Genomic DNA, 26,192 nt, shown 5'->3' with positions numbered 1-26,192 from the left:
ACATTGAGACCTCATAAAGTGGGGAGTTACCCTGACCATTACAGGTACGTGGTAACTGAAGATTTGAGAACTCTGCCTTTGAAAAAAAGGAAGAAAAAACCCTAAAACTGAATTAAAAATGAAATTGATACAAAACCATGATTACCCCTGTCATATACTGATGATATTTTGGCATGCCTATTTGTGGCTTGGACTAGCATGAATGGTGAAGATACAAGTCACTGAAACCAAGAGATACAGACCACTATGTCTATATAAATACATACGTAAATATACATGAATATATACAATAAAGCAAATTATGACCAACCACTGCAAGGGTTGCTTCCTGCAAAGCATGAAACAGCTATGTAATACTCCAGTAAACTTTAAAAGCAATTTCTTATAGTTCATAAAGATATTTCTTGATTTTAAAATATTCACAAAATTAATTATGATTTTTTCTTAACATTTTATTCCAGTGAGATTATGAAGTTGATAATTTGATTTAAGCCTCAGCATACTGTATTTCCTGAAAACTATCCATTTACTATTTAAGTGGTTTGTTGTTGGGTTGTTTTGTGTTTTTTTTTTCAGTTTCCAAATGGATTCTGCAGATGATAATTTCAAGAAAGTTGTTTGTAATGATTCAGATGAGAGTTCTAGTGATGATGATAAGGATAGCCAATGTCCAACAAAGGAAGATACACAGAGTGGGAGTACATGTGACAGTGATGAGAAGGATGAGACCAGTGACAGTGTGGAAGCATCTGTTGTGCAGATGCTTAAAGAAGAGGAAGAGAGAAAACAAGAAGCTGAAGACCCAGATTGTAGTAACACTGAAGAAGTGACTCCACAGGCATCAGAAACTGAAGACAAGGGTTTCAGAGTTCTTTGTTGTAAATGTGATTCCCAAGGCCCTGGTGAGGAGCTGTTATTTAGCTTATTCTCTTGCCTGTAGCCTTCATTACAGTGCCTTACCTGTTGGTTCTTTCATAATTAATTAATGATTTAGAGTTATGTGGTTCTATTAGTAACCATACATGTGGTTATTTTAGGAATAGGAAAACAGCTTGGATTTCTGAAGAAGCTGAGGCTGCACATTTGGGCATCCCTATCAAGATCTCAGTAAGTACAGAAAGGTTTACAGAAAGAAATGCAATAAATGGTAATAAAATTAGTTTATTTGAACTACATAGACATCCCAGTGTAGTAGTAAACAGCCTGATGTGTTTGTCATCTCGGTTTGTGGAAAACCAAGAGACCTAAGGCATGCTTAGGATGCCATACTTCCTCCAGCCACATGAAGGAAGATCCCTAATAGAAAGTCTGTATGAAGAGCAGAGAGATTGTTTAAATGTTTTAGGAACTTATCTACAACTTAAACTATTTATGCTTTTTCAATTCTCTGTCATGATTTCGGGTTTTTTTGAAGGTTTCCCCATGTGTTTTAAGTTTGCTACTTTTCAGTATTCAGTATCACTAAGGTTGGAAGCGACCTCAAAGATCATCAAATCCAACCTGTCACTACTGCCCACTGCAGGCTTGAACTCACAACCTTCCCATTAAGCATCTTATGTGCTACCAAGTGAGCCACACTATCTTCCAGTTTTCCTGCAAAAATTTACTTTTCATATATACTTCCTATATTTTCGTATGTCAGTTCTCCTGTATGAACTTCTGTATCTCGAAACTGATTCTTTTCTATGCTTGATATGGAAAAAAAATTAGCAGTGGTGCCATTCACATTGACAGTGAAGTGTCTCCTCTGCATTCTGAAGCTGACATGCTAGAGATTCTTACTAATTAAAAGCAGATGATTTAAGTGTACAGGACAGAAATTTACATATCTTTTGTTCATGGAAGGGTACTCACTGAATCAAATAACAAACTGGGCCTGTAAACCAGCCAGAAAAGAAAGCAAGATCTTCCTAGGCGTGGATCTTAAGTGATGTGTAGCAGGCATTTTTTGACAGCCTTGAAGAAAACAAGCATGTTCTTACCATTAGAGTATGGATGTTCTCTTAGTACGCATTATCAGCATAATATGTAATAGACTCTGAAGTAGAAGGGCTTGCATCTTCTTCACCTGGACCTGCAGAAGTTCTTCTGACTCCTTGGTCTGTCCTGGGTAGGATATCACGTCCTTGGACTTCCATGAGCTCTTAGAGAGCTGGAGGATGTTCCTAGGATGCTGGTAGCTAGGTGCTACCAGTTTAACTGCCATTGTCAGTGCAAAGGATTGTTTAAAATTTGACCTAAGACTGGTTAATGCAGATTTTATCAACTTCATAGTTTTCTGAAATAGGAAGTCGATGAAAAAGTATTCTAATTCCTTGATCACTACAGGAAGTGTATTGTGATTTCACTACTCTTTGCTCTTATTTTTCTTGCCACAGATATTCCTTAGATGAGGGAGGTAGTAGTCATTTTTGTTGATTGTTGTTGATAACCTACTTCCTATTTTTAGATGGAAAGTTGGGCAGGAAGGTTCTCAAAGTATATTTACTGGTTATATCCTATCCTGAGAGTATTTCTTAAAGACCAGGTTACATTTTCTGCATGAACAGGTATGGAGAAGTGCCACCTAAGTAGCAGAAGCCCCGGATACTACAAAAGTATCTGGACTTGTAAAGAAAGTATTTGCTAATTCATTCAGTAACTGCAAGGATTGAAAGTTATTTAGCACTAATCTCAAATCCAAGAAATATGGTTTGCTGTAATTTAATTTATACATTTAGTTTATTTAATTAACAAAACTGTTTTAAAATCTATTAGTAAGCAAATTCACTCAGTCTGAGGTCCTCAACTTTTCTTGGAGTTGTGTTATGTACATACTACTTCCTTTTCTTTCAGGTATGTCAGTCTGTTAAAAGACTTTGTTGAGTCTGAATTCTTTGTAATAGATGGGGATTCCTTACTACTTACGTTTTTGGATGAGGATACACAGTATCTAAACTTCTTCTACCAAGTTGAATGCTTCCTGCAGGATTTCACTGAAAAAGGAGCAAAATATGTCATTGTTTTCTTCAAGGTACTAAGCAAGTAACATTTGTTTCCACTTAAAACTACTGCACTCCTTCAAAGCCAACATCTTGATTCTAATCAGGATAAGGAAACTGTTCATTGTGTCAACAAACATAACTGAAAAATTCCATTGTTTTTCTTTCCCGTAGGATGCCGAGCAGATGTACTTTCCATATCCTCACTTTCTTTTCTTACGAACTGCATTAATAGAACACCTGAGGCATAACACAAGCATCACTGTTCATACGGAATTTTCCAATTGTTTATCATCCAAATGGGAGATTTTCCTGAAGCAAAGTTATCCTTACTTCATCATTGTGTCTGATATAGGACTAAGCTGTCGTCAGACAGACTATTTATGTATTTTAATTGCTCATTCATTGTCTAAGAAAGTCAACATTGTGCTTGCTTCAGGACAAATGTATGATCTTCTTAGAGTTTATGGATATCATGTTCAGAATGTGCATAAACACCACATTTTTTTTCAAAAGGTAAGATACACAACTTTGTTGTTGGTTTGAAATAACAGTGTTAGTTCTGTGCTGCAGATTTAATTAAAATACCTCAATAGGAATATTAGATTTTGCTTATTAAAATTATAAAGCACTGAAATGTGGCTCATTTTATGTTTCTTTGATCAATGGCTCTTGAAATTCTTCCTAGGCAAGCATTGTGATTGGTGGCAAATTTCTGTCCTGTTCTCTGCAGCTGATTTTCACATTATTGTTGGCTTGAGATATGATAGTTTCAAATACATCCTTTCGCATTTCTTTAATGTCATATGTCTTGGTTGACTTGTATTATGCCAGGCAAAGACTAATATTTAGGCCAGGTATATGACTTGAAAAAAATATTATTTAGTGTAGATGTTATCTATTGAATTTTGCATATAACATTGATTTCTGCACTTCTTAGTACAAAGAAGATCTGAAATGTACTTCTGAAAAGTTAGTCATGTATGAGGACCCAGTCATATATCTCTATGAACATCTCAATCTGAGCCTGAAGAGCATGAAAAAAGAGGTAATTTGACCTTCTTGATTTTTTTTCCTTCTCAGTTTGACTGTCTTCCTTCTTTCCTTTACCTGAAATTCTCTCCTAGCCAGAACTGAGGGCTCTCTTTTCCTGAGGTGACACCCTGAGTCTAAGAGGTCTTCTCTGTGTCCAGTATTCTTCCCAGTATATTCAAGTTGTTTCTTTAAGATTCATTAAAGTAGGATGTTTCCTCTGGAAGATGGTCAATGGGATGCTGCCTTTGTCTTGTAGACAAAAGATAGAATATGAAGGGGTGCATTTAACAGCAGTGGGCAAGAGTTGGTGCTGCTGCCAGCAGCAGCCTCGTCTGTAGGGACATCTCAAAATCTAAAACTTGCTATGGCAGCTGCTGAATCTTGCAGAAACTAAAAACTTTATAGTTTGGGAATTTTTTAAGAACTTGATTACAATTGCAAGGTCTATGCTTGCATGATTAAAGCAGTGGTTTTACAGTATTTTAACTGTTTAAAAAATGGTATTTTTATGGCATCATAATCACTTTTAGTGCCTAATGTACTCCTACTGTTTTCCTGGGTGTTGTTGCACTACTGTTGCAACTCCGCTTCTGTTCCTGCAGAGAGCAACAGCAAGGCTTCCTTGGACTTCAAAGGGAATGATACTGGTCCAGAGAGATGATGTCTTGTTTTGTTCTGTTTTTTTCTAGTCCAGAAAAAAAATAGTATTATTCAGAAAGCATTTTAAAGTCTATCTATTGCTAATACTTTGTTTTATTGTGATTATCTTTCTTGAGGCAAATTCAACAATTGCAGACTCCAAGAGCAGCAAAATGTCAGGGTACAGCAAGGGTGGGCATTAGTCCCCTTGAGATTGGGGCTGTGGAAGCTCCCCTGGGTGTGGCAGGGCAGAGCCTGGTATCCAGTGCCCACTATCTTAGTCAAGAGCAGGGCAGCTTTTGGGGACAACTGCAGCCCTCAGTATCAGGCACCGACCTGGGAATGGGCTGAGATCAGACCAGGTTGTCAGCCTGCTGTGTGATGGGAAGTTGGAGACCAGCACTGCTGCAACATTGCTGGGGTAGTGACTGATGGTTGTAAGGGGCTGAAATGAGGCCTGGGGCAAGTGGGAGGATGCCTCAATGGGTTGAGTGGAGACAGTAATGGCTGTTGGTGCCCTTACGGACGTGACAAAAAAGAGCTTTTCATTCTGTAGTTTTTATGTTCTTTTTGTTCCCTGCTCTGATGGAACTGTGGTAAAGGAAAGGACTTGCTTTTGATTTGGCAATTTTTATTTTAGCAATCATTTGTGCTATTCATGATGTTATGACTACAGGTTCACCAGACCACCCGTCTGTTGAAACAACTGTGGCCTGAAGGATCTGACATTCGGCGTGTGATCTGTGTTCTTGCTTGTGCTGTGGGATTAAAAATATACAGCACCATGTTGGAAAGTGCAAATACTTCAATGAGAGCAAAGACAGGGCAGTCAACAAGAGTAAGATATTTTTTTTGGTGTCTTCTCAGGACCATGACCATAAACATTTTGCTAACAGGAGAGAGGTCTGCCCTATGTTCCAAGCTGAAGAGAGGCCCAGCTGTTTCTTTTGTGACTACACTCTGTCTGGTTTTCTTAGATAGTTGCTGCATCCAGAGCTTTTCCAAAGGAGCATGATTTCCCTGTGGGTGGCACTGTGTTCTGTCCTGCAGTAGCTATTCCTGGGGAAAGATTTACCTTAGGAGCAATTACTTTCATAGGAGATTTAACCTTAGAAATTAGTTGCACTTACTACTTTTATTTTTCTACTAGGTTCCTAGAAAAGCATGTTTCTTAAATTAACAAGACATTTCAGGCAAAAGAAAGGTTTCTGTTGAGTTGTAGTCATGACATTGTTTTTGTGACCATACTACAAGCCTTATGTTTTCATGAAGTTAACACAGATGCAGTATATCAGTGGTATTTTATGAAACACCAATTCAGTGGACTACAAGACAGATAGAGTTGGTTGGCACAGCTGGATTTCCTGTGCAGTTGAGAAAAGAATGTAGGCCTATACCTTGATACTATGCCTTTCTGTTAGAAATTGGCAATTGTTTTTACATTTTGTCTTGATTTTCTTAGTTACCCTTCTTTTAGAAAGGAGTTCATTTTGTATTCCCAAGTCATTACAGTGTAATTTTTTAAAAAATTGATCAATATTATTATTAGCCACTGTAACAAAATGCAAACCACTGAATTAAGTAGAGGTGAACACAATTATTTTACTGAAGACATGGTCAGTTTTTTTCCTTGTCATCTCTCAGCAGAGAAGTAGACCACTGTGTCCAGAAGAAGCAGCTGACTTCTGCAGAATGCAATGTCTTACAGTGGCATTTCTTCTTCATATGCCTCTTTCATATAGAGCTCAGATTAGGATCAAGAAATCCTGCTGGACTAAGCAAGTTTCACCATTTATAAAAATGGTATGTGTAACAGTGTCTTACTTCCCCTGACATCAGGTACAATTGTCATTTCAGTTTTTCATTTGCCTTTATATGCTACTATGGTCGTCTGATGAGATCAAAGAATGTAAGGTACTTGCTGGAAGCAAACCTTATCTTGTGAGCCACAAATCAGTGGGGCTAGTAGAATATTTTTGGCAGTATTTCTATAGTTGATCTTTTCTTAGACATCTCCAGTTAGCCAGTGTTAGTGTTAGGATACTGGACTAGACTGACCTTTTGGTCTTCTCCAGTATGGGAAATTTGGTGGAAAGCACTTCTATTGTTTAAAGTTGGTTATTACAGTGAAGGAGAACAGTGAAGGCCCTGTTCACACAGAAGTTATAGTGTGTAAGTAATAGTGTGTAAGTATATAGTGTGTTTTTCACATTTCTAAATCTGTGGTAATTCACCTTGCTTTGGAGATGCTTTGATCATTCCACATGAAAAGATGCTCCATAAGAATTGTTTGCTTTATTTTAACAGCAACAGTTGTGTATGCATTTTGCTCTGACACAGCTAAGGGATACAAATGATTGGAAACTGGATTTAACTTACCTTCCTGACTTAAATGATGATTCACTTCTCATGAATCTTGCACATTACTACGAGGTTGAATATACTGAAGGTATTCATCTTTGAACAGTTTGCTTTCTTAGATTTTGAACTTTACTAAGCTGCAAAATGAAAACTGAAGCAGACGTGCGAGCAGAAATGAGCACAATTTTCTAAATATCCATATAATAATTGATATATTTCAAAGAACAATAGAGAAACATTTTTCTATAGCCAAGTCTAGAAAATTATCTGTGAAAGTGTCTTTCACCAGGATACACTTGGAATACTTATCATAATCTTTGATATGTCTTGTGTATGTATGCAAAGGGAAAGGGATATTGCATAGGCCATAAGAGCTTTGGGTCATTGTTACTGACTGTTCTCATCTCTGTTTTTTAGCAGATATTCTATCCATTTAATTTTGTCTTAGTGTAACGCAGTCAGAATTCAAAGTGTATTCTATGCCTACTGTCATTCTGACATTGGATAATAGTCCTAATTTCAGATGAGATTAATTCAGGCAAATCATATGTGAATTTGGGTTCTGGAGCTCTCAGAACACCATCAGTCACGTTAAGATTCTCAAAAAATAGTTATAACAGTTGAGCAAGAAATGTGGAAAAAGATTTATAGTAAATATTCTTTCAGAGTAATTCTGTTTACCTGAAATTGTCTACCATGAGTCTTCCTGGTAGTAAAACAGAACATTTTCTTTATCAGTCTAGCTACAGTATGTCCTATATGTATGCCAGTAAGGCAAATGTAAAGGAATTTTGAAAGGAAATAGAAATTAGAAATATAAAATACTAATTTTATAATGGTATCTATGATTGGTTATCAATGCAAGATCCTACCCTCCTGGAGGTGAAGGTGATACAAAATCTTTAGCTGTGGAGCTTGCAGACATCCACAGTCAAATCTGGCTTTTTTTGCAAAATGCATCTTCTCAGTCCATTTAGTTACTTATGCCCTAGGCTGTTAAATACTGTGAATGTACAATAATCTGTTTTAATTTGTTCTAATGATCAAAGACCTCAGATAGGACTGGAGTTTTTGTGTTTGATGCAGCATACAAATGTATAGGTTCTGTTTTGAGTGAACTTAATGTTAAAGTGATCTCTTGTTTGCTTGCTTGTTTGCTTTCTTCCCTGTGCAGGATCAGAGTTAAAAAAGGAGTTGGGAAAAGAAGTGGAGGATGAATACCAAAGCTTATGGGACACAGTAACAAAATTGTCTGTGAAATACAATTTTGGAGATGCTTTCCCAGTACGAAAGACCTCCCAACTATTTCTTGAACAGAAACAAACATTATTTAGAGGTACTAATAACTCCACAAATCAGAGTTAGAAGCATGATCTTAATTACTAACACTAAAAGGTCTAAGAGTAGTGTTTTGATTTTATTGTGATCACAAATCTAATCTATGCTTTTTGAATCCTATATTCCTTCCTTTCAATTCACTAGCAAATGTTACAGATGATGCCTAAATAAGTCTGACCAGGCCTTGTGGGTGAAAGTCTCAGTCCACTGTAGGCAGCACAAGTATTGTTACTAACTTCAGTAGGTATTTGGTTTAGGTCCATGATTGCTAGCCCAAATCTGTTTTGTGTGTTGTAAACCCCAGTACAATTGGTGTTATAAAAATAATACTAATAACAATAATAATTAATTTGTACATGTTTAGATAGGGTTATGCAGTCATTGAACATGGGAACAGAAAATTGACTAAAATACAGGATTGATGCCTTAATGATAGTCTATCACTGTAGCTCATATTGTAATCCTTGAAGCTAGTAGAAATATGGGTTGCCCTTAAGTGTCTTACATTACACAATCATCATGTTTAGTAGCCCATAACTGCGGAAGTGCACAGCTGTGTTGGGGATCTTTTGTTTTCTTTCCTCCCTTACATGACCTGTTTTGAATATCTTGAAAGGAGTAGGGTAGAGATTTTTGTCCAATACCCGATGTTTATTGAGGACCAGTTTTGTTACAAACTTCAAATGTTTGTTTTAAACCTGTCAAATGTTATAAATCTTTAGAAGAGAGAGATGATAAATTCTGTAAAGGCTGGAATATAATTCTAATTGAGTTTGTTGGTATAATTCAGCTGCTGTCAAAGATGCAAAGTGGGCTCTAGTGGGAAGAAAGAAAGGACAGTTTCTTTGTTTTTGTGGGATCTTAAGTTATCTTCTGGCACATCATTTGTTGCCTTCTTTGGACAACTCAAAGACCAAAGGTGCAGATAGATTTCAAATGTGGGAAGGATAAGCTATGTTACGTAGCACCTTTAGCAATCAAATGTAAGTGCAGTTGAATGTGCATATTTAGGAGACTTTGCTCTTCATGGAATTGGTGCAGCAAAGCCTATGCTTATGAGATGGAATGAGTTGTAGCAGGTGTCGAATTATGAGAATATCTACTTGGAAGCAGTAATAATGTCTGCTTCTTTCTTCTTCCCATGTTTGAGAAGAAACAGAAAAGGGAACTAGTCAACTGCTGCTTACTTCTACCAAATTTTACTTTATAGAATTTAATTTATGATGTGACTTGATAAAATTTTCAAGTATAATGTGCAATTATATATACTCTTACTTGCACAATTATTTTTATGCTGTGAAGATCATGAAGAAGAAATTCCTGCCATTGGACTAATCTCAGTGAAATCTGATCTGGTGGAAGATTATGCTGGAGATGTTTTGAAAGACCTACCTGTTTTAGAAAGGTAAATATTATCCCTTGCATTTGCTCTGCTCCTTTTGATAGTAGGTTCTGTGCTATGCAATGATCATTTTTTAGTCAGTGTGTAAGTTATGTAGTTACACTGCATTCTGTGGTTAATCTGTATGAAAATAAGTGAAAAATTGAGGTTTTATTTTTTTTGTTAGTAAACCTTTCTGAAAAAAGTGGAGTCTTATCCTGACATATTGTGTTTGTGTTTAGAATAGAATTAAACTCTATGTTGGTTTTCTGCCACAACAAAACTGTGTTTTGGTAAATACACAGGTTTTTGTTTTGAATATTTTGTTGGAGATTCCAGAAAACATTTTTAATCTCTGCTTTTATGTTTCTATATTTCAGCAACGATCCTGCAGTTACTTCACTTAATAAATACAAGCAATTTGATGAGCTTTGTCACTGGCATTCTGACAGACCTTTGACTGAGGAGTATGAGCGAGTCCCATGCAATGCTGATGGTAAGAAAAACTAACATGAAATCCGTCTGTCTGTGTTGCCTAGCATAGTACTGAAAAGGTTATTATGGTTTTGGAGAAGGATCTGCATCTGTATAAATATTTGTCAAACTAGAGTTATTATAATAGCTTAATTACATATATAAACTGATGTGCCTGTGCATTATATGTATGCATTTTGTATTGTCTTAAATAGGTTTAATGAGTGTAACAGAATGAGTGCTTGTGGTCAGACGTTCACAATACGTTCTCTTGCTTGTAAAGCCCTGCACAGTTTTGTATAAGCAAGCTGTATGTATATGTGCAGTTTAATGTTTAAATACATAGTTTGGATAATGCTTAATTAGAATATCCATACATGTGCAAAATCTGCACAGATGTTTGACGGTGCATGCATAACCAATCTTATCTTTTGAGAACAGAATTAAAGTAAGAAATAAAAGAGTTGTGATTTAGCCCCAGCTGACAACTAAGTACTGCACAGTCACTTGCTCACTACCCCCCAACCCCAGAAGAAAGCATTAGAGAATCAAAAGGGTGAAAGCAAGAAAACTTGTAAGTTGAGATGAAGGCAGTTTAATAAGTAAAGAAAAATCTGCACACACAAAGCAAAATGAGGGACTCATTGGCAGCTTCCCATTGGTAAGCAGGCATCTAGAGGCATATCTAGGTAAGCAGGCTTTCATCATGCATAACAGTTACTTGGGAAGATGCCATCACTTTGAACATACCCTCACTTCCTTCTTCTTCCCCAGCTTTTGTTGTGGAGTATGACATCATATGGTATGTAACCTCCCTTTGGTCAGTTGTGTTCAGCTGTACCATCCCAGCTTCCTGTGTATTCCCAGCCTGCTTTCTGGCAGGGTGGTGTGAGTAGCAGAAAAGGCCTTGACTTTTTGTAACCACTGCTCAGCCGTAACTAAACACCCTTATGTTATTACAGTTTTCACAACAAATCCCATTATGTTCCCTTCATCTGTTGCATCACCGAGAATAAAACTGTGAAAAAGTTACCTTGAGTTGAGTGGTCATGGATTACTGTTAGTATGTATATTGTTTTTCACTCTGTGACTTAGGAATGTGGTGTTTGCACCACTTGATCTATGTAACTGTGGTTCCTTATGCTTATCTTTCTGACTGGGTGATTTTTTGTATTATTTCATGCACTGTGATTTCAGTAGGAATTTTGGAGACCATAGCCTGTAGAATAGTAGCTAGAACACCTTCCGTAATGTTGGAGTTGAAGGTTAATGTCCACTATAATTGAAGAGTGGGCCCTCTCTTTACCTTTGTGTGCATGAGTATTCTCAGTGCTGACATCTGTTGTCTCAGTCTTTCTTGTCCAAACTAGAAAGATCTGAAATGGGTCTTCGCACTCAGGAACTGGCTTTTGTTTTGATTTTAGGGCAAACAGAAATACGTAGGCTTTAGTAACTTCTTCCTTCTTCCAGCAACTTCATTTATTTATGTTCTGATGCCAGACCCTTATTTTCATAAGGAAGAAGTATTTTCATGATCATCTGAATTTCCTTTGGAAGACTCTGTCCCATCTATTCTATTCTATTCTATTCTATTCTATTCTATTCTATTCTATTCTATTCTATTCTATTCTATTTTCATGTAAGAAGCCTAGGCACTTTGCTTAAACAGTTATAATTGCTTTCCAGGTGTGGTAGTTTTAGGCTGTGCCTTTAAAATTTTGTCACAGATTTCAAGCAGAAAAGTAGAAAAATATAAATAAATCACCATTGGGTGTGAAAAGGAAAACTAAAGATAATTCTAAATGATTCCATTGGAGAAATAGCTGTTGTAAGACTGCTCGTACCAAAACATTCTAGGGGCTTCTCTTCTCTGCTAACTTCGCTTGGGAGATGTTAGCCTGCTTCCGCCTGACCTTGGCTGCATTGTTTTGGTGAGGTTCTAACAGCTACTTACTTTCTCTCTCTGCTCCTTTCTCCCTTTTCCACAAGGGGTGGGGGGGCAGAGGGACAGCAATCCTGGTCTTTGACCAAGGCGGGTTTCGTGTTGTTTGCTAATTGTAAATATCTGTAAATATTGTAAACACGGTATATTTTGTACATATTCATTGCATTCCATTGTAGATTGTAGTTCTGCCTGTAAATGCAGCTTCCATTTGCTTCCAACTGAGCTGGCCTGGCAAAGTTAATGTTAGTGGAGGGGAAATCTCAACCCACCACACCAGGCTTCCTGCTTGTTAAATTTTCCAATAGTTTTCATGTGTGCCTAAAGAAATTTGAATTTGAGCCAAGTATTGTCCATTTTTATTGAGTCTTAGTAGCCAGCATCTTTCAAAATGTGATTTTGGTCTTTAGGTCAATGAAGAAGTTTTAGGAACTTCATCTGTTACCCAGGTATCTTTTCTTGGAAATGAGTAATTTTGTAATTCTTTCACAGTGTTTTGTAACCAATTATGTCTGCTTGTAGCAAAATCCAAAGATGCAAAAGAAAGACAACAAATACAAAAGTTCCAGACTTTTCAGATTTTTTATGGAAGTACTTTGGGAAATACCACTTCGAAAGTTATTGTACCTCAAGAGGATGTGTCAGGGAATGCTAATGCTGTTGTCAAGAAACCACAAAATAAGCATGTGAGTATATTCAAGCTGTTTTTCCCAAACCTTATTTTCTGTTTTCCAGGAAAGAATTTCTACTCTGAGTCTCACAGCTGAAGTTTTATATTCTGAATGTGCTAGTAGTTCTCAGGTGAAGAAATGTAAAAATGTGAATTGCCTTTGTACCTGAGATTTAATCAGCTAATGAGCTAGCTGGCAAAAGGATTTTTGTTTCTAGTTAGGAATACTGAGTATTAGCAGGCACAAGTAAATAAAGTTAGTAAATATGAACTCTGTGAAGGCTCATGGCCAGTACTTTAAATGTGGAGTGAAGGAAACTGGAGTTCATTAATTCAATTTTGCTTTAAGAAACTACTGAGAAATACTGGAAAAAGCATTATTAATATATTTTTTTCCTTGCACTGTTTGGAAACATTCTCTGTGAAAAAAATCTATAGATATTGCAATTAATCCTAACTGTGTGAACACTGCCAGACACTGCAGGTTGTGTAGCGTGTACTGGCATACTCATGAACAATACTGAGCAATGGCAATTTGAGCAGGATTTCATAATAGACCATTCTCTGGATCACAGATCACAGACTCTTGAGTTACCTATAAAAGTATTTATATAAAATAACTTTGTTAATTTCAAGTAAGGTTGAACTCTTAATTTTGTTAAACTTAGTGAAAGGCACCTCAATGTGGTCAGAATTACTATTATCCATATATAAAAGCATGAAGTTATATTTTTAGACATTGTCTTTATTTTATTTTATTTTATTTTTTAATACTACTTGTGAAGCTTAAAACTGACTTATGTTTATGGAAACATTCTTAAACAGCATGTATTGTAGAACCACAGAAATAGTATCGCCTTCAAAATGAAGTACTATTTAAAACAATTCCCAAAACACCATACATCACACAAATTAAAAAATGAACACACCTGCTGCAATTGAATTTATGGATTAGCTTTTTCCAGATTATGTTTGCACACAGAGTGATGGTTCTAAATATCTTATTTTTTTTGGGTAGAAAACTAAAGCTGAAACAATTGTAGAGGAAAACAACAAGCGACTACAAGCTAAAGAAGAAAACAAAGAGCGGGAGCAATGGAAAGCCTTGTGTGTACCAACTGAAAAGGAAATAAAAGCAGATATGACTGTTGGAATAAATAAGTTGGAGAAGTTTCTCAAAACTCTTAAAAGCAAATCTGTGAAGCTCAGTGTAGAAATGACAGGACTGTCTGCCTGCTTGGAAGTGTGGAAGGAACACTGCAGAAAGCAAGGTATGGTAACTAAACTCATGTTCAATATTCTACTTCAACTCCCTTTAACCATCAGAGTAAATGACTTGGACATTCTCAGCTGGAATAAAAACATATGAATACAGCCCTGTTTCAGAAGCATGAAAGATTTTTTTAAGAATTAACAGGCTCTGGTCCCCTTTCACAATTTCAAGATCCTTTGAGCCAACCACAAAATATGTGGTGAAATTGTGGATATTTTCCTGTTCTGCTTTGTAAATATTTCATATATTTAAATAATCTATTTTACTGTATATACCTTCAATGATTATGTATCATGAATACTAAAAGTACAGTGGATCGTTTGCTTAGCTGAGGTGATTAACTCAAAAGTTTGGATGATGGCCACTTGCAGAGAAATCTGGGCTACTGTGGCCTCCTATTTTCACCAGAATTAACTTGTTAAGTCCATACCCTCAGCTATGATGGTCTGAACACACTGCTCTGATTGTGTTGAGGAGTGTTGTAAACACTGAAGTGAAATAGGTTGCTAGTAATGTTGAGCAAACAAATGCATGGTGAATGTGAGTTGGCAAATGTGAATTGAGAGAACTCAGTTACTGCATAGAATTCAGTATGACTTCTTGCATATCTGAGTGTGCAGAAGCAGGTAAAAGTTCTTGGGTGCTTGGTCATCAGTGGCATTCCTTGTAGAGATCGCAGGAGTGTGGGTTATCTACTTGCCTTCAAATAAAATACATTTTTAGATTGTCATGAATGTGGTTGTGTGGGTAAGGTCTGTTCTAAAAATACAAGACTCCAAATGATATAATCGCCTCGCAAATAACTGTAGGCTTATTGTTTTAAAGGTAATAAATCTAAAGACTTAAGCAAAGCTGTTCAGGTCATGAGGCGAATTCATATCCTCCTTGAAAAATATCAAGATCTTTTGGAGAATCCACATCTTCAAAAGCTTACCACATGTCTAAGACTTCTTGGATTTAAGAATTTGGCATGCTCTCTATCTGGCCAGGTAACTTTATAGGCTGTAATGATTCTGCTGTAGCTGGATGTGTAGCTAATGTCAACAGTGTTTTCTTGAGCATTGAATAGTATGTAGAAGAGCTATGTTGAGCTTGTTTTATTTTTTACTGCATCATAGGATTTTGAACTGGTTTTGCTTCAGATATTACTTTTCTTTAGTTCCATTGATACATCACCCTGTTTGATGTGAGTGCTAGATGGTACAGTGGGCCACTTCCTCTTCAGTAAATAGAACTGTATATGGCTGCAAGGATACTATTTGAAATCTGTACCAAGATTAATTTGCTCCTATTGTACACCTTCCTGAGGCCTTAGACATCTTTTAGAGGTGCTTACTGTTCAATTAATCACATCAGCTGAAGCCTGTGTGTTAAAAACAACTGTTAAAAGCTAAGTGATGAGCAGCTGCTTTCTAACAAGCTCAAATGTACTGCTTTAGAAAAGGAAATCTTGGAGACTGCAGAGGTAGGTGAAAACTACCTTTGTTGTTATGGTGTTACTGATCACATTGAAAGAAACAGTTTCAGATACTTAATTGCTTATCCTTCCTAGCACAGATGAGGCTACGCGTAGCTACAGTGAATTTGGTGCTGAAATACTTTCTCTATGGATTGCCCTTATGCTTTTCTGCATGTTAGCAACTTGCATACTGGCTAACGTAATGTTAAGAGTAGTTTGATACCTTTGTGTGTAGATGGGATATCATTAAACAGAAGAGATACTAAAAGGGTTGTCAGGCAGAAGGATGATATAGCTCACAGCCTATTGACTTCATGTCTAATAAAATCACCTGCACTTTCATGTTTTTCAAAGTTTGCAGAGTTCCTCAGAGCAAAGCATGTGCTATTTTCTTAATTTCTCACTAGCTTTCAAACAAATTTGAGTTTTCATTTGACCTTATAGGTAGGAGAAAGTAATGATCAGAATATAAGCAAATACGCTATCGAAGTGAGTCCAGCTCGCTTTCAGCTACAATACATGGATTATTACTTGCTCAGAGAAGAGAGAAATGATCCAGATCCTCGGGTGCAACATTTCATACCAGACACATGGCAGGTAATGCAACTTTTTGCATGAAGTAAATAGAAATTATCTTTGATTTTTAATTTAAAAAAATCCATTAGAAATTACTACTTGTTAAAAGTAATGTTATTTAACAAATCTGATTTTGCAATATGCTTAACAGACTCAGTAGGTTATTTTGGACTGTATTCCATTCCCTTTCTGCACTGAGAGCTTTTCTATAAAGAGCTCGGCCCGAGGAATTTCACATAAGAAATTTTGAGTCCATGGTTTTTCACTGCTTGTTACTACATTTGATGGTGATAACACCCCATCTAGATAACCTGAGAATCTTCATTTTCTGCTCATTTGTCCCTAAAGAATCACCCATATTATGGGTTGAAAAAGAGCTTTTCTATCTAAAACAGAATAAATCTAACTCAGATTTTTGTATTACTGGACTGGGGAAACAAAACAAATTTGCTGCTTTGCTTGTCCCTATCTGCAAAAGAGCCACTTGCTTGAAAAGCAGCTTGGAACTTGGCATTTGTGCTAATTGAGAAAGACAGTGTTAGTACTATTTCTGTTTCCAGTTCTGCACTCCACTTCCAATCCTTTCACAGCCATATGTAGGGCAGGAGAGCACATGGAGGATGACAATAGTTGGGAAGAAAACAGATAAATGAACACTATATGCTAGAAGCAAAAGAGAGATACATTCATTATTGATGTAATACAGCGTAAGAAAAAAAATGTTGCATTGTATAGAATATTGAAGTTTTGGGAAATAAATTATACACTGCTGAGTTAATTGATTTTATTTTTTAATTTGAAAATGTCCAGTTTTGAACTCAGAATGTTATGGTAGCAGTATCTGTAATAAAATAATTGAAATAGTCAAGTTATAATTTGTAGTTCCAAATATTTCCATTAGAAAAGAGAAAAGAATGCAAATATTTTCACTGGAAGACCTGGTTTACTCACTAAGAACTTCATGACATGTTTTGATGTATGTGATAGTGATACCATCACAATGCAGTTAACTGTTTTTCTCTTAGAGAGAGCTTCTTGATATTGTAGACAATAATGAGTCTGCGGTGATTGTTGCTCCCACTTCATCAGGAAAGACATATGCATCATACTACTGCATGGAAAAAGTTCTGAAAGCAAGCAATGAAGGAGTAGTTGTGTATGTTGCTCCTACAAAGGTAAGGCTGAATCCTATGACATATTCAGTATGTACGAGTATGATATGTCTTGGTATGATTCTGTAATCTTTTGGGTAACTTGTTACACAAATTTAGTTGATACACATTTGGGGGTTTTTATTAGAAATGGAATTGTTACATTCTGGTTTACACTTATGTTTATTTGAAATGGCTTGTTCACCAAAAAATCTTCAAAATATTTAATATAATATAAAGTTTCTCTCTATTAATATCTGTACAGTTCATTTAAGGTCAGAAACACTAATGCCCACAAAAGTGCTCTAAGTAGCATGTTAGGAAAGTGATGAAAGTACCAAATCTTACCAACATGCTGAAAGTGGTACTGGAACAGGGCAATGACCAAGCAAGTCATCTTCGGTTGTCTTTTCCTCATTCAGTTCACCATTAGATGTTTCAAAAGAAAACGTAAAAATCTAGGCAATGTTTTGATTTCTTATAAAACTTATTTTAATGTGCTATTATATGATTTTTTAATAATAAATTATATGTGCTCTTATTCATAGAAATCGTTATGGACTGTTTCCTGTATGTAAACCAAACCTGTTATACTCAGGTTGGGCATCAAAATCATCTTATCATTTGAATATCAGTCTGGGGGCAGAAATGTTTTTAATGCCTGTAGCCACTGAAATTTGAGATCATTAAAGTACTTGTAGATGCAGTAGAATGTGATCTACTTTTGTTTTGAAAAAAATTAAAATAGAGAATTGCTAAAGTAAAACTGAATTTACACAACACTAAATTTATTTGAAAGCATTTGACTGTAACTGAAACTCAAGTAGATTAAATAGCACATTACACAGCACATTATACTCTATTGCATTAGTATCATTGACAAAATTGAATACTTTTATGTGTCTTAGAATGTCATATACCTTCATATATACAGTGTCTAGTTGTGTTAATGACATGCTTTATTTCAGGCCCTTGTAAACCAAGTGGTGGCAACTGTATACAAACAATTCACCAAGAAACTTCCAGATGGAGTGGCAGTGTGTGGTGTCTTCACAAGAGATTACCGCAGTGATGTAATGAATTCTCAGGTATATTTTAATGGATGTTTTAACACATAGTAATAGTGACTTCTGTATGCCATTTGGCTTCTGAAAATGTGAATTCTAACAATTGTACCATTACTAAAAAAATCTAAGCATACCTGTACTGTTCACAAGAACCTTTCAGTCTATGTCAAAACCATACTACTCACCCTTATGGGGTATGCAGTTGATTACTTGCTCTAATTAAAAGAAAAAAGCATTAAGATCTTTAGGTTGCCAGCACACAGCAGATGCCTTACAGAAGTCCAATAGAATGCATCAGTAGCTCTTCCCTTGCCCACTGATGTAGTCACTTTAGAAGCTGACTAGGTTTTTTTCCTTGTAGTGGTGATCCCAGAACTAGACACAGGACCCCAGGTGTGGCCTCATCAGTACTAAGAGAGGAAGGATCCCTTGTCTTTCTGGGCACATTCCTCCTAGTGTAGCCCAGGACACCATTAAGCCTTCTTTTCCATAAGGACATATTGATGCCCAGTGTTCAACTTGATGGCCACTGGTATGTTCAGGTCCTTTTTTGCAGAGCTACTTCCCAGCTTGATGGCCCCCAGTATACACTGTGGTGTAGGGTTCTTCCTTTTCGCATCCCCCTGTTGAACTTTATGGAGTTCTCCAGCCTGCCTAGATCCTGCTGGATGGCAGCATGATTTGCTGTTGTGATCAGCCACTTCTGCCAATTTGGTATTATCAGCTAACCTGCTGGGGGTATACTTTTTATCATCCAGATCATTAATGACGATATTAAACAGGATCAGACCCAGCATTGACCACTGAGGTTACACTGTCTCCAGCTAGGCTTTGTACCACTAATCACCAATGTCTTGGCCCAGCCTTCCAACTAGTCTTGATTCACCTCCACTCTGTTCACCTGGCCCATACGTAATAGCTTCTCTCTGAGGATCTTACTGGAGACGTCTTCAAATGTCTTTTGACAACACATCCATTGCTCTCCCCTAATCTACCAGTCTAGTCATTTCATCATAGCATTTGGGAGTTCCCCTCAGTGAATTCATGCTGAATACTCCTTCTTACTCTGTATTTGCTTGGAAGTGATTTCCAGGATTAGTTGCTCCTTCATCTTCCCAGGGAATGAAATGAGGCTGACCAGCCTGCAATTTCCTGCGGCCTTTTTCTTGCCCTTCTTGAAGATAGCAGTGACAAATCATTCATTCATTTTTGAAATACATGTGTATTAATTTATTTTTTTAATGCTGAATCTACTTGTAGTTGATAAGTCAGTTTACTTAAAAATAATGCTTTGCAAACCTTTCCTAGATACTAGTGACCGTGCCTCAATGTTTAGAAATTTTGATGCTGTCTCCTCGTTGCCAGAAATGGACCAAAAGGATACAATATGTTATATTTGATGAGGTAGGCATCTTTTAATAGTAACAAATTTAACAAAGAAAAAGAAAATTTGGAAAAATGCTAGTGATTTGATTTTTCGGTACATACATTATTGCTAATAAAACCCCCTCAACATTCAGAAATAGTATTTCAGTCTTACATGCTTTTTTGTGTTCAATGGTAGTGTTTATCTGCTCCAGTAAAAGAACTTAAAACGCTGTTAGTTCTTAGGAGACATACAGGTCAGCCAAAGATACCAGGAACTTTCTTTATTCTCTCAAGCCAGTCAACTGAAAAACTGAAATCTGCCACCGTAGCCTCAATGGCACAAACAGAGTATACCACACTCGGATTATACACTTGTCATATCATACAGCATTTGTCGGTTAGGGTAAAAGTAAATCATTAATCTTGCTAAATTAAAAATGTCTACTGTATTCTTTCTTGCATAAAAAATGTATTGTTAATGATGCTAGTTTGTATCTAGGGTACAGTCAGTAAATCTAGTATTGAAAGTTAGACTAACTTGGAGAGAGATTTACTGGACATGTGATTTGTTTCTCACGGTCATTTGCTCCAACATAAGATTTATTCAGTACTGATCTTGACACTCTCTTGATTCTTGCAAAGCACAAACCAACTCCTGTTAGAAGTGCACTTTGATAAAGGCCATTTCTTCTTTTATTTTAATAATTTATCCTAAAAACATAGGTCCATTGTCTTGGTGGTGAAATTGGAGCAGAGGTTTGGGAGCATCTTTTGGTAACAATTCGATGTCCATTTTTGGCACTCTCTGCTACTGTCAGTAACCCAGAACACCTAACAGAGTATGTATGGAATACATATTTAGCATATTTAAATTGAATGTCAGTTGTTTGACATAGAGAGGTCAATTGCTATTAGGACACAACTGATTTGGAGTTATAATGCAAGATCTATTATGCTAACGTAATTCCCCCGTCTGACACAAAACAACACTGTAACTCTTAACTCTGTATTGAGAAGGAGCCCTACTATTCCTTCAGACCCTATAATTGAACTGTGCAGAGGAATTTAAAAGGTTTTTACATGTATATGACTTGCCAAAACCTAAAAAGCACACTTGCTCATCATTAATCAGAGTAGACAACTGCACTGTATTTTTATATATAATGGTGCTATTTCACATTTTTATTTGCACCCTTGCATAATCTGGAGAAAATTGCCCCAAAGATAGTAAGAAATGGACTGGAAAATCTGTAAGAGAAGTTGAGCAGATTGTGGTTATTAATCTATCATAGCTGTAGGAATTTTCTTAAAATACTTTTATAACTCTTATTTTTATTTTATTCTTGTATTGAAGCTGGTTACAGTCTGTCAAAAGATATTGGCAATGTGCTGAGAATACAATGCAAGAAAGCTCTGCAGACTCTGAAATGAACTTCACAAGAAAAAATAAAGTGAAACGTAAAGTACGAGAACAAAAGAAATCCTATCGTGTTAGGCTAGGTGGGTATCAGAGTATTTTGTGCTGAAGAAATAGATTTTAATATTTCTGCAAAAGTTTTAGTCGTTGTATGAGAATGTAAGCTTGTTTCAGTTTAGTTTTTATTTTATATAAAACCAAATATTGCAGGATTAAGTACTTTTTAAAAGAGCCATGTGCATCATGACAGCATTTTTGTCTCTTCACAGTTCTGTATGAAGAAAGATACAATGATTTGGAAAAGTACGTATGTTCTCTAAAGGGCAGTGATTTTATCATTGAACATTGTCATCCATGTGCTGTATTAACAGTGGATCATGTAAGCATAATACTGATGTCACATTGCTTAGCAAATGTTACTTTTAGGAAACATGGATTCCATCAAAATTATTATGTGCCAGGGGAGGTTTATGCTGGAGGTTAGGAAGAAGTTCTGCACAGAGAGAGTGATTGCACATTGAAATGGGCTGCCCGGGGAGGTGGTGGAGTCACCATTATTGGAGGTGTTCAGGTGAAGACTTGATAGGGTGCTTGGTTGCATGGTTGAGTCGATTAGGTGGGTTGGATGACAGGTTGGATGCGATGATCTTGAAGGTCTCTTCCAACCTGGTCTATTATATTCTATTCCATTCTAATTATTTTTCTTTTGTTTAAACTCCTTGCAGATTGAGAATTATGGTATTCCTTCAGATCTTTCCCTGTCTCCACGAGAGAGCATCCAACTTTATGACATGATGGTAAAAGTCTGGCAAGAGTGGCCGAGGGCACAGGTGTGTATACACAGTTGTATGAAAAAGAGATCAAAATAAACAGATAACAGAGTACTGCAATACTTTATATTAATGTTGTTTTCCAGGAACTAGATCCTGAAGAGTTTATCTTTTTCAAGAATAAAGTAGTAATAAAAAAGGCAGATGTGAGGAAATATGAACAGGAACTAAAGGAGGAACTATGCAAATGGATTATGCTTGGCCAACGGCAGAAGGTAACATTTGTTGACAGGACACTTTTTGAAGAGCGTATGCAGCTTTAATATATAATAATTATATAGTCAAGCTATATAATAATTGAAAGTTGCTTCTCCCATAGTTACGTATCAGTTTTATCTGGTGCTGTACTTGAAAGAGAGGCATGATTTGGGGCATTTCTGTAAACATTTTCAAGGAGGTATTTTCACAAACTTCTCTGGGAATCAGATTTCTGATACTGCTGTGACATTTTAATTCCTTATTCTTTGTAAGTACCTCCTACTATTAATGAGAATATTGCACCACTACTCTGCTATTTTAGTCCTGTCTCTTTTGCTTCTCATTGGTATAGATAGAAATTAAAGCATTGAGAAGAAAATCAAATCTTTAATGGAAAGCCACCTATTCCTGTATCATAAAAAGAAATATGAGGTGGCAGTGAAAGGACAGCAAGGCAAAAATAAGGAATATGTGGGAAGAAGCCCTAAAATTTCTTGAAATATTATACTTTAAATATAGTCAGTATGTTAGTAATACATTATCTTCACAGTGATGGTAACCATGAATGGTACAACCATTTGCATTTTGAGCTCCTACCAAAGTCAGTTGATAGCCTGCAGACTTTTTAGTTTGTGAGCTGTGTGTGACTGTTGCAGTTCTGAATGATTTTAACAAGCTGAGCTGATAGAATCATAGAATTGTAGAATCAACCGGGTTGGAAAAGACCTCAGAGATCATCAAGTCCAACCTATTACCTAATACCTAACATCTCATGACTAACTAAACCATGGCTTCAAGTGCCATGTCCAAACCTTTTTTGAACACCTCCAGGGATGGTGACTCCACCACCTCCCTAGGCAGCCCATTCCAATGGCCAATTTCTGTGAAGAACTTTCTCCTCACCTTGAGCCTAAACTTCCCCTGGTGCAACTTGAGACTGTGTCCTCTTGTTCTGTTGCTGGTTGCCTGGGAGAAGAGACCATCTCTCACCTGTCTACAGCCTCCTTTCAGATAGTTGTAGAGAGCAGTAAGGTGTCCACTGAAAGAAGATGGCACAGGAAAATGGAGTATTCATATTTGTTAGTCCCCAGCCTGAACTTTCTGCCTTTAAAATCTTGACAATAATACTAATTTGATCAGGTGAATGAGCTGCTGGAGCACCTTAAGCCAAAACCTGTGGATTGCTCAGAACTGGAGAAGTGGAGTAATTTTCCACACTTTGTTGATAAATTAAATGAGATGAATAAGTTGCCTGCCATATTTTTTATGTAAGTATTTAGCTTTCATATATTATATGTGTATTACTTATATTCAGAAAAAATAATATTGCAGGTAAACACAGATATGGCTTGGCAAATGCCATTTCTATGGTATATGTTGCCTGTGTTTTAAAAAGACCTGCAAGCTCTATCAACCCTTGTATCTTTAGGGTCCTAAAGGTTTAGCTGAAATAAAACTCTGTGGAAAGGGTAGAATCCATGCATGCTGGCTGAGGAAACTGCAAGAAATTGAATCATGTTCCAATGAGAATCCTAGCCTCAGTTGCTTTGCCCCAGTGTGGGCACTGGGGAACAGTTGTGGAAAGTGTTTAATGCTTTATGTTTATTTAGAAGTGCAAAAGATGTATGTAGGGTCAGCTTTGCTAGGGAAAAGGGTGGAATAAGGTTCTGTTAATGTGGATATTTGCCACATGGTGATGGTTTCATTTCATAGCCTCTAGCAGACTCATCTTACATGCAGTGACATGCATCAGTCAGTTTTACATATATGTGAGATGCAATTACACAATGTAAAATGAACCCCTTTGAGGCTACTGACAATGCCATTATTCTCAGTGATATTGCTAATATTAGTAAAGTAGGTATGTCCCTCAGTGCTGGATGCTGTAATAAAAAGAAGCTGCTTATCAGTAAACAGTTGTCTAGCTTTGCTTACTCTATTCTCACTAATAATGCACAGGACCGATTGTTTAAAAAGATAAAGTTTTCTTAGCTCGGTATGAAGCCTTGTCCTTCCTTATATTGGACTGCCATTTCAGTTCACACATGACTGCTACTGATAAAAAGGTATTTCTGAAAGGACTTTAGAAAGGAAAAAGCAAAAAGTGAATGTGTATATTGATGGCACATCTCAAAGTAGTTGGTGATAGATTATTAATTTTTTTATTTCTCTGTGACAATATAGTTGTATATTAATGCTGTGACTGTTTTCAAACTGAAACTGACAGTTTTCAGAAGGACATTTGGATACTTGTACTTCCTTCAAGTAACCATTTCAGAGCTGCTGTGTGAACTGCAACATCATTTAGGTGCACTAAGTAGGAAGTTCCAAGGTGCTTCTCATCAGGGCAGACAGATAGATGTCTTCTCCTCATCTACCCTGGAATGATAACAGTCCTTAAAAATTCTTGGAGGTTTATGACTCCGACAAGGCACTGCAAGTAGAGAATGAAACATCACAGTGAGATAAAAATACATCCCATGACAGTAAACATTGAGGCAGAACCCTAGTAGTATGAAGTTGGGAGATGAGTTACAGAAATCTGTTACCTGTAGTGTAACAGTACCTGGTAGACCTCCACAGTGTCTTCATAGTCTGACAAGGGACAAGATTAAAAAAAATAAAATCAAGAATCTCCAGTTAAATGTCCCAGTCTTGAGAAATTGTGATGAAAATCAAGGGTATGAGTTACCATCACAAGTAGTAGACAGTGACTTGGAGTAATAGATTGATAGTCATGTTTCATTGGCACTGTTAAGCTTTTTCTGCCAAAGATATTATTGATGAGTGAGCTGCAAAGCAGTCATCCTTCACGGTGTTATGTTAGTGTGGAACTAATGGAGACTCCTGGGACAGCAGGTGTCAGTTCTGTAGATGCCGTTAGTGGTAGGAGAAAGGAGTACTTAGAGTTTGATTTTCTTTTCTTAGAGCCACTGAGGGAAAGAATGGGTTGGCACTACTTGAGTACTCCTTATGGCCAAATAAACCCAGTGGCAGAGAGATATGAGGTCATACAGTCTGAGCTTCAAAGGCGGGGGAAAAGGGTAAATGGCAAACAAGTGTTACTGACCTCTGTCATCCATGGAGATGTGAAAAGCTTAAGAAGTTCCCTGCTAGCCTTAATACTTGTATTTGATCTTTCTGGATAAAAAGGTGAAGTCCTTCAGTTTTGCTCCTGTTGTTGGTGACTACCAGATTTGAATGATTTATAAATATTCTAATGGACTAGGATACAACCTCACCCCATATGTTGCCAACAATTTTTATGGTAGTTAAGAAGATCTGCCTACTGCAACAAGAATAAAAAAAATCAGTTTTTGAAAGAGAAGTTGGAGAAATCCCCATCCCAGTTAAACTCCAAACAGTCCAATACTGAAAAAGCTATGAGGTAGAACAGCTGTGTAGAAGACTAAGAAAGGCTCTTATTCTCAGCTGGGTAATTGAGGAGAATTACAAAGATTAAACTTTTTCAGTATCTAAGAGTGCCTATATTAGGGAAAGATAGAGTTGAGCATACTTGTTCGAGATAATTTATTGGCATAATCATTTTACATTTTACCACTCAGTTTTGGAATAATAGCAGTTTAAAAGTGAATGTGAACTATGATGTGAAGGTAGAGTGGGGATATGCTTCTAATGATTAGGTTCTAACTATTGACAGGTGATAAGGCTTAATGAATATTATTGTAACACATAAAAATTATATTAAATAGAGTTTACCTAACATATATATTGTACATTATTTACTTAAAGTTTTAATGTGGAGTTAGTGGAACGTTCAGCCAAGAATATATTCCTCAATTTGCTGAGAAAACAAAGATGCAAACAAGACCCTAATACTGAGAAGGAAAAAGAACATTTGAGGGATGAACAAAGAAAATTGAATAAGAAGCTAGCAAAAGTCTGTTCTCAGTAAGTATTTTAACTATGTGTTATTAAAAACTTGTATATTGTGACAACTTATTCCTTGGGGATGTAGCTTTCAGCAGCACGTTCATTTGAGTTGCAGAATGTAGTCCCTGCTCCTCTGTG

At 36.6% G+C, this 26,192-nt stretch overlaps 1 protein-coding gene across 1 annotated transcript in view; it reads left to right on the top strand.

Annotated features, from left to right (window-relative positions):
• The first annotated feature begins 583 nt into the window (after positions 1-583).
• Positions 584-26,192, top strand: part of LOC104306770 (probable ATP-dependent RNA helicase DDX60) — a 40,354-nt gene continuing 14,745 nt past the window's right edge. Inside the window, exons 1-25 of the mRNA XM_054165918.1 lie at positions 584-902; positions 1,038-1,107; positions 2,836-3,013; positions 3,156-3,497; positions 3,922-4,029; positions 5,332-5,493; positions 6,300-6,458; positions 6,963-7,104; positions 8,191-8,352; positions 9,657-9,759; positions 10,116-10,231; positions 12,674-12,837; positions 13,840-14,092; positions 14,920-15,083; positions 15,998-16,150; positions 17,155-17,304; positions 18,249-18,368; positions 19,656-19,751; positions 20,439-20,554; positions 21,070-21,215; positions 21,402-21,511; positions 21,858-21,962; positions 22,049-22,177; positions 23,301-23,428; positions 25,914-26,072. Coding sequence (XP_054021893.1) covers positions 584-902; positions 1,038-1,107; positions 2,836-3,013; positions 3,156-3,497; positions 3,922-4,029; positions 5,332-5,493; positions 6,300-6,458; positions 6,963-7,104; positions 8,191-8,352; positions 9,657-9,759; positions 10,116-10,231; positions 12,674-12,837; positions 13,840-14,092; positions 14,920-15,083; positions 15,998-16,150; positions 17,155-17,304; positions 18,249-18,368; positions 19,656-19,751; positions 20,439-20,554; positions 21,070-21,215; positions 21,402-21,511; positions 21,858-21,962; positions 22,049-22,177; positions 23,301-23,428; positions 25,914-26,072 — 3,854 coding nt within the window. The remainder of the gene's footprint in view (positions 903-1,037; positions 1,108-2,835; positions 3,014-3,155; positions 3,498-3,921; positions 4,030-5,331; positions 5,494-6,299; positions 6,459-6,962; positions 7,105-8,190; positions 8,353-9,656; positions 9,760-10,115; positions 10,232-12,673; positions 12,838-13,839; positions 14,093-14,919; positions 15,084-15,997; positions 16,151-17,154; positions 17,305-18,248; positions 18,369-19,655; positions 19,752-20,438; positions 20,555-21,069; positions 21,216-21,401; positions 21,512-21,857; positions 21,963-22,048; positions 22,178-23,300; positions 23,429-25,913; positions 26,073-26,192) is intronic.

The sequence above is a fragment of the Dryobates pubescens genome, chromosome 1 (genome assembly GCF_014839835.1).
Source record: "Dryobates pubescens isolate bDryPub1 chromosome 1, bDryPub1.pri, whole genome shotgun sequence".
Taxonomy (NCBI): Eukaryota; Metazoa; Chordata; class Aves; order Piciformes; family Picidae; genus Dryobates; species Dryobates pubescens.
Note: the sequence above shows the minus strand (reverse complement) of the source record. Positions and strands in the feature narration are given on the sequence as shown.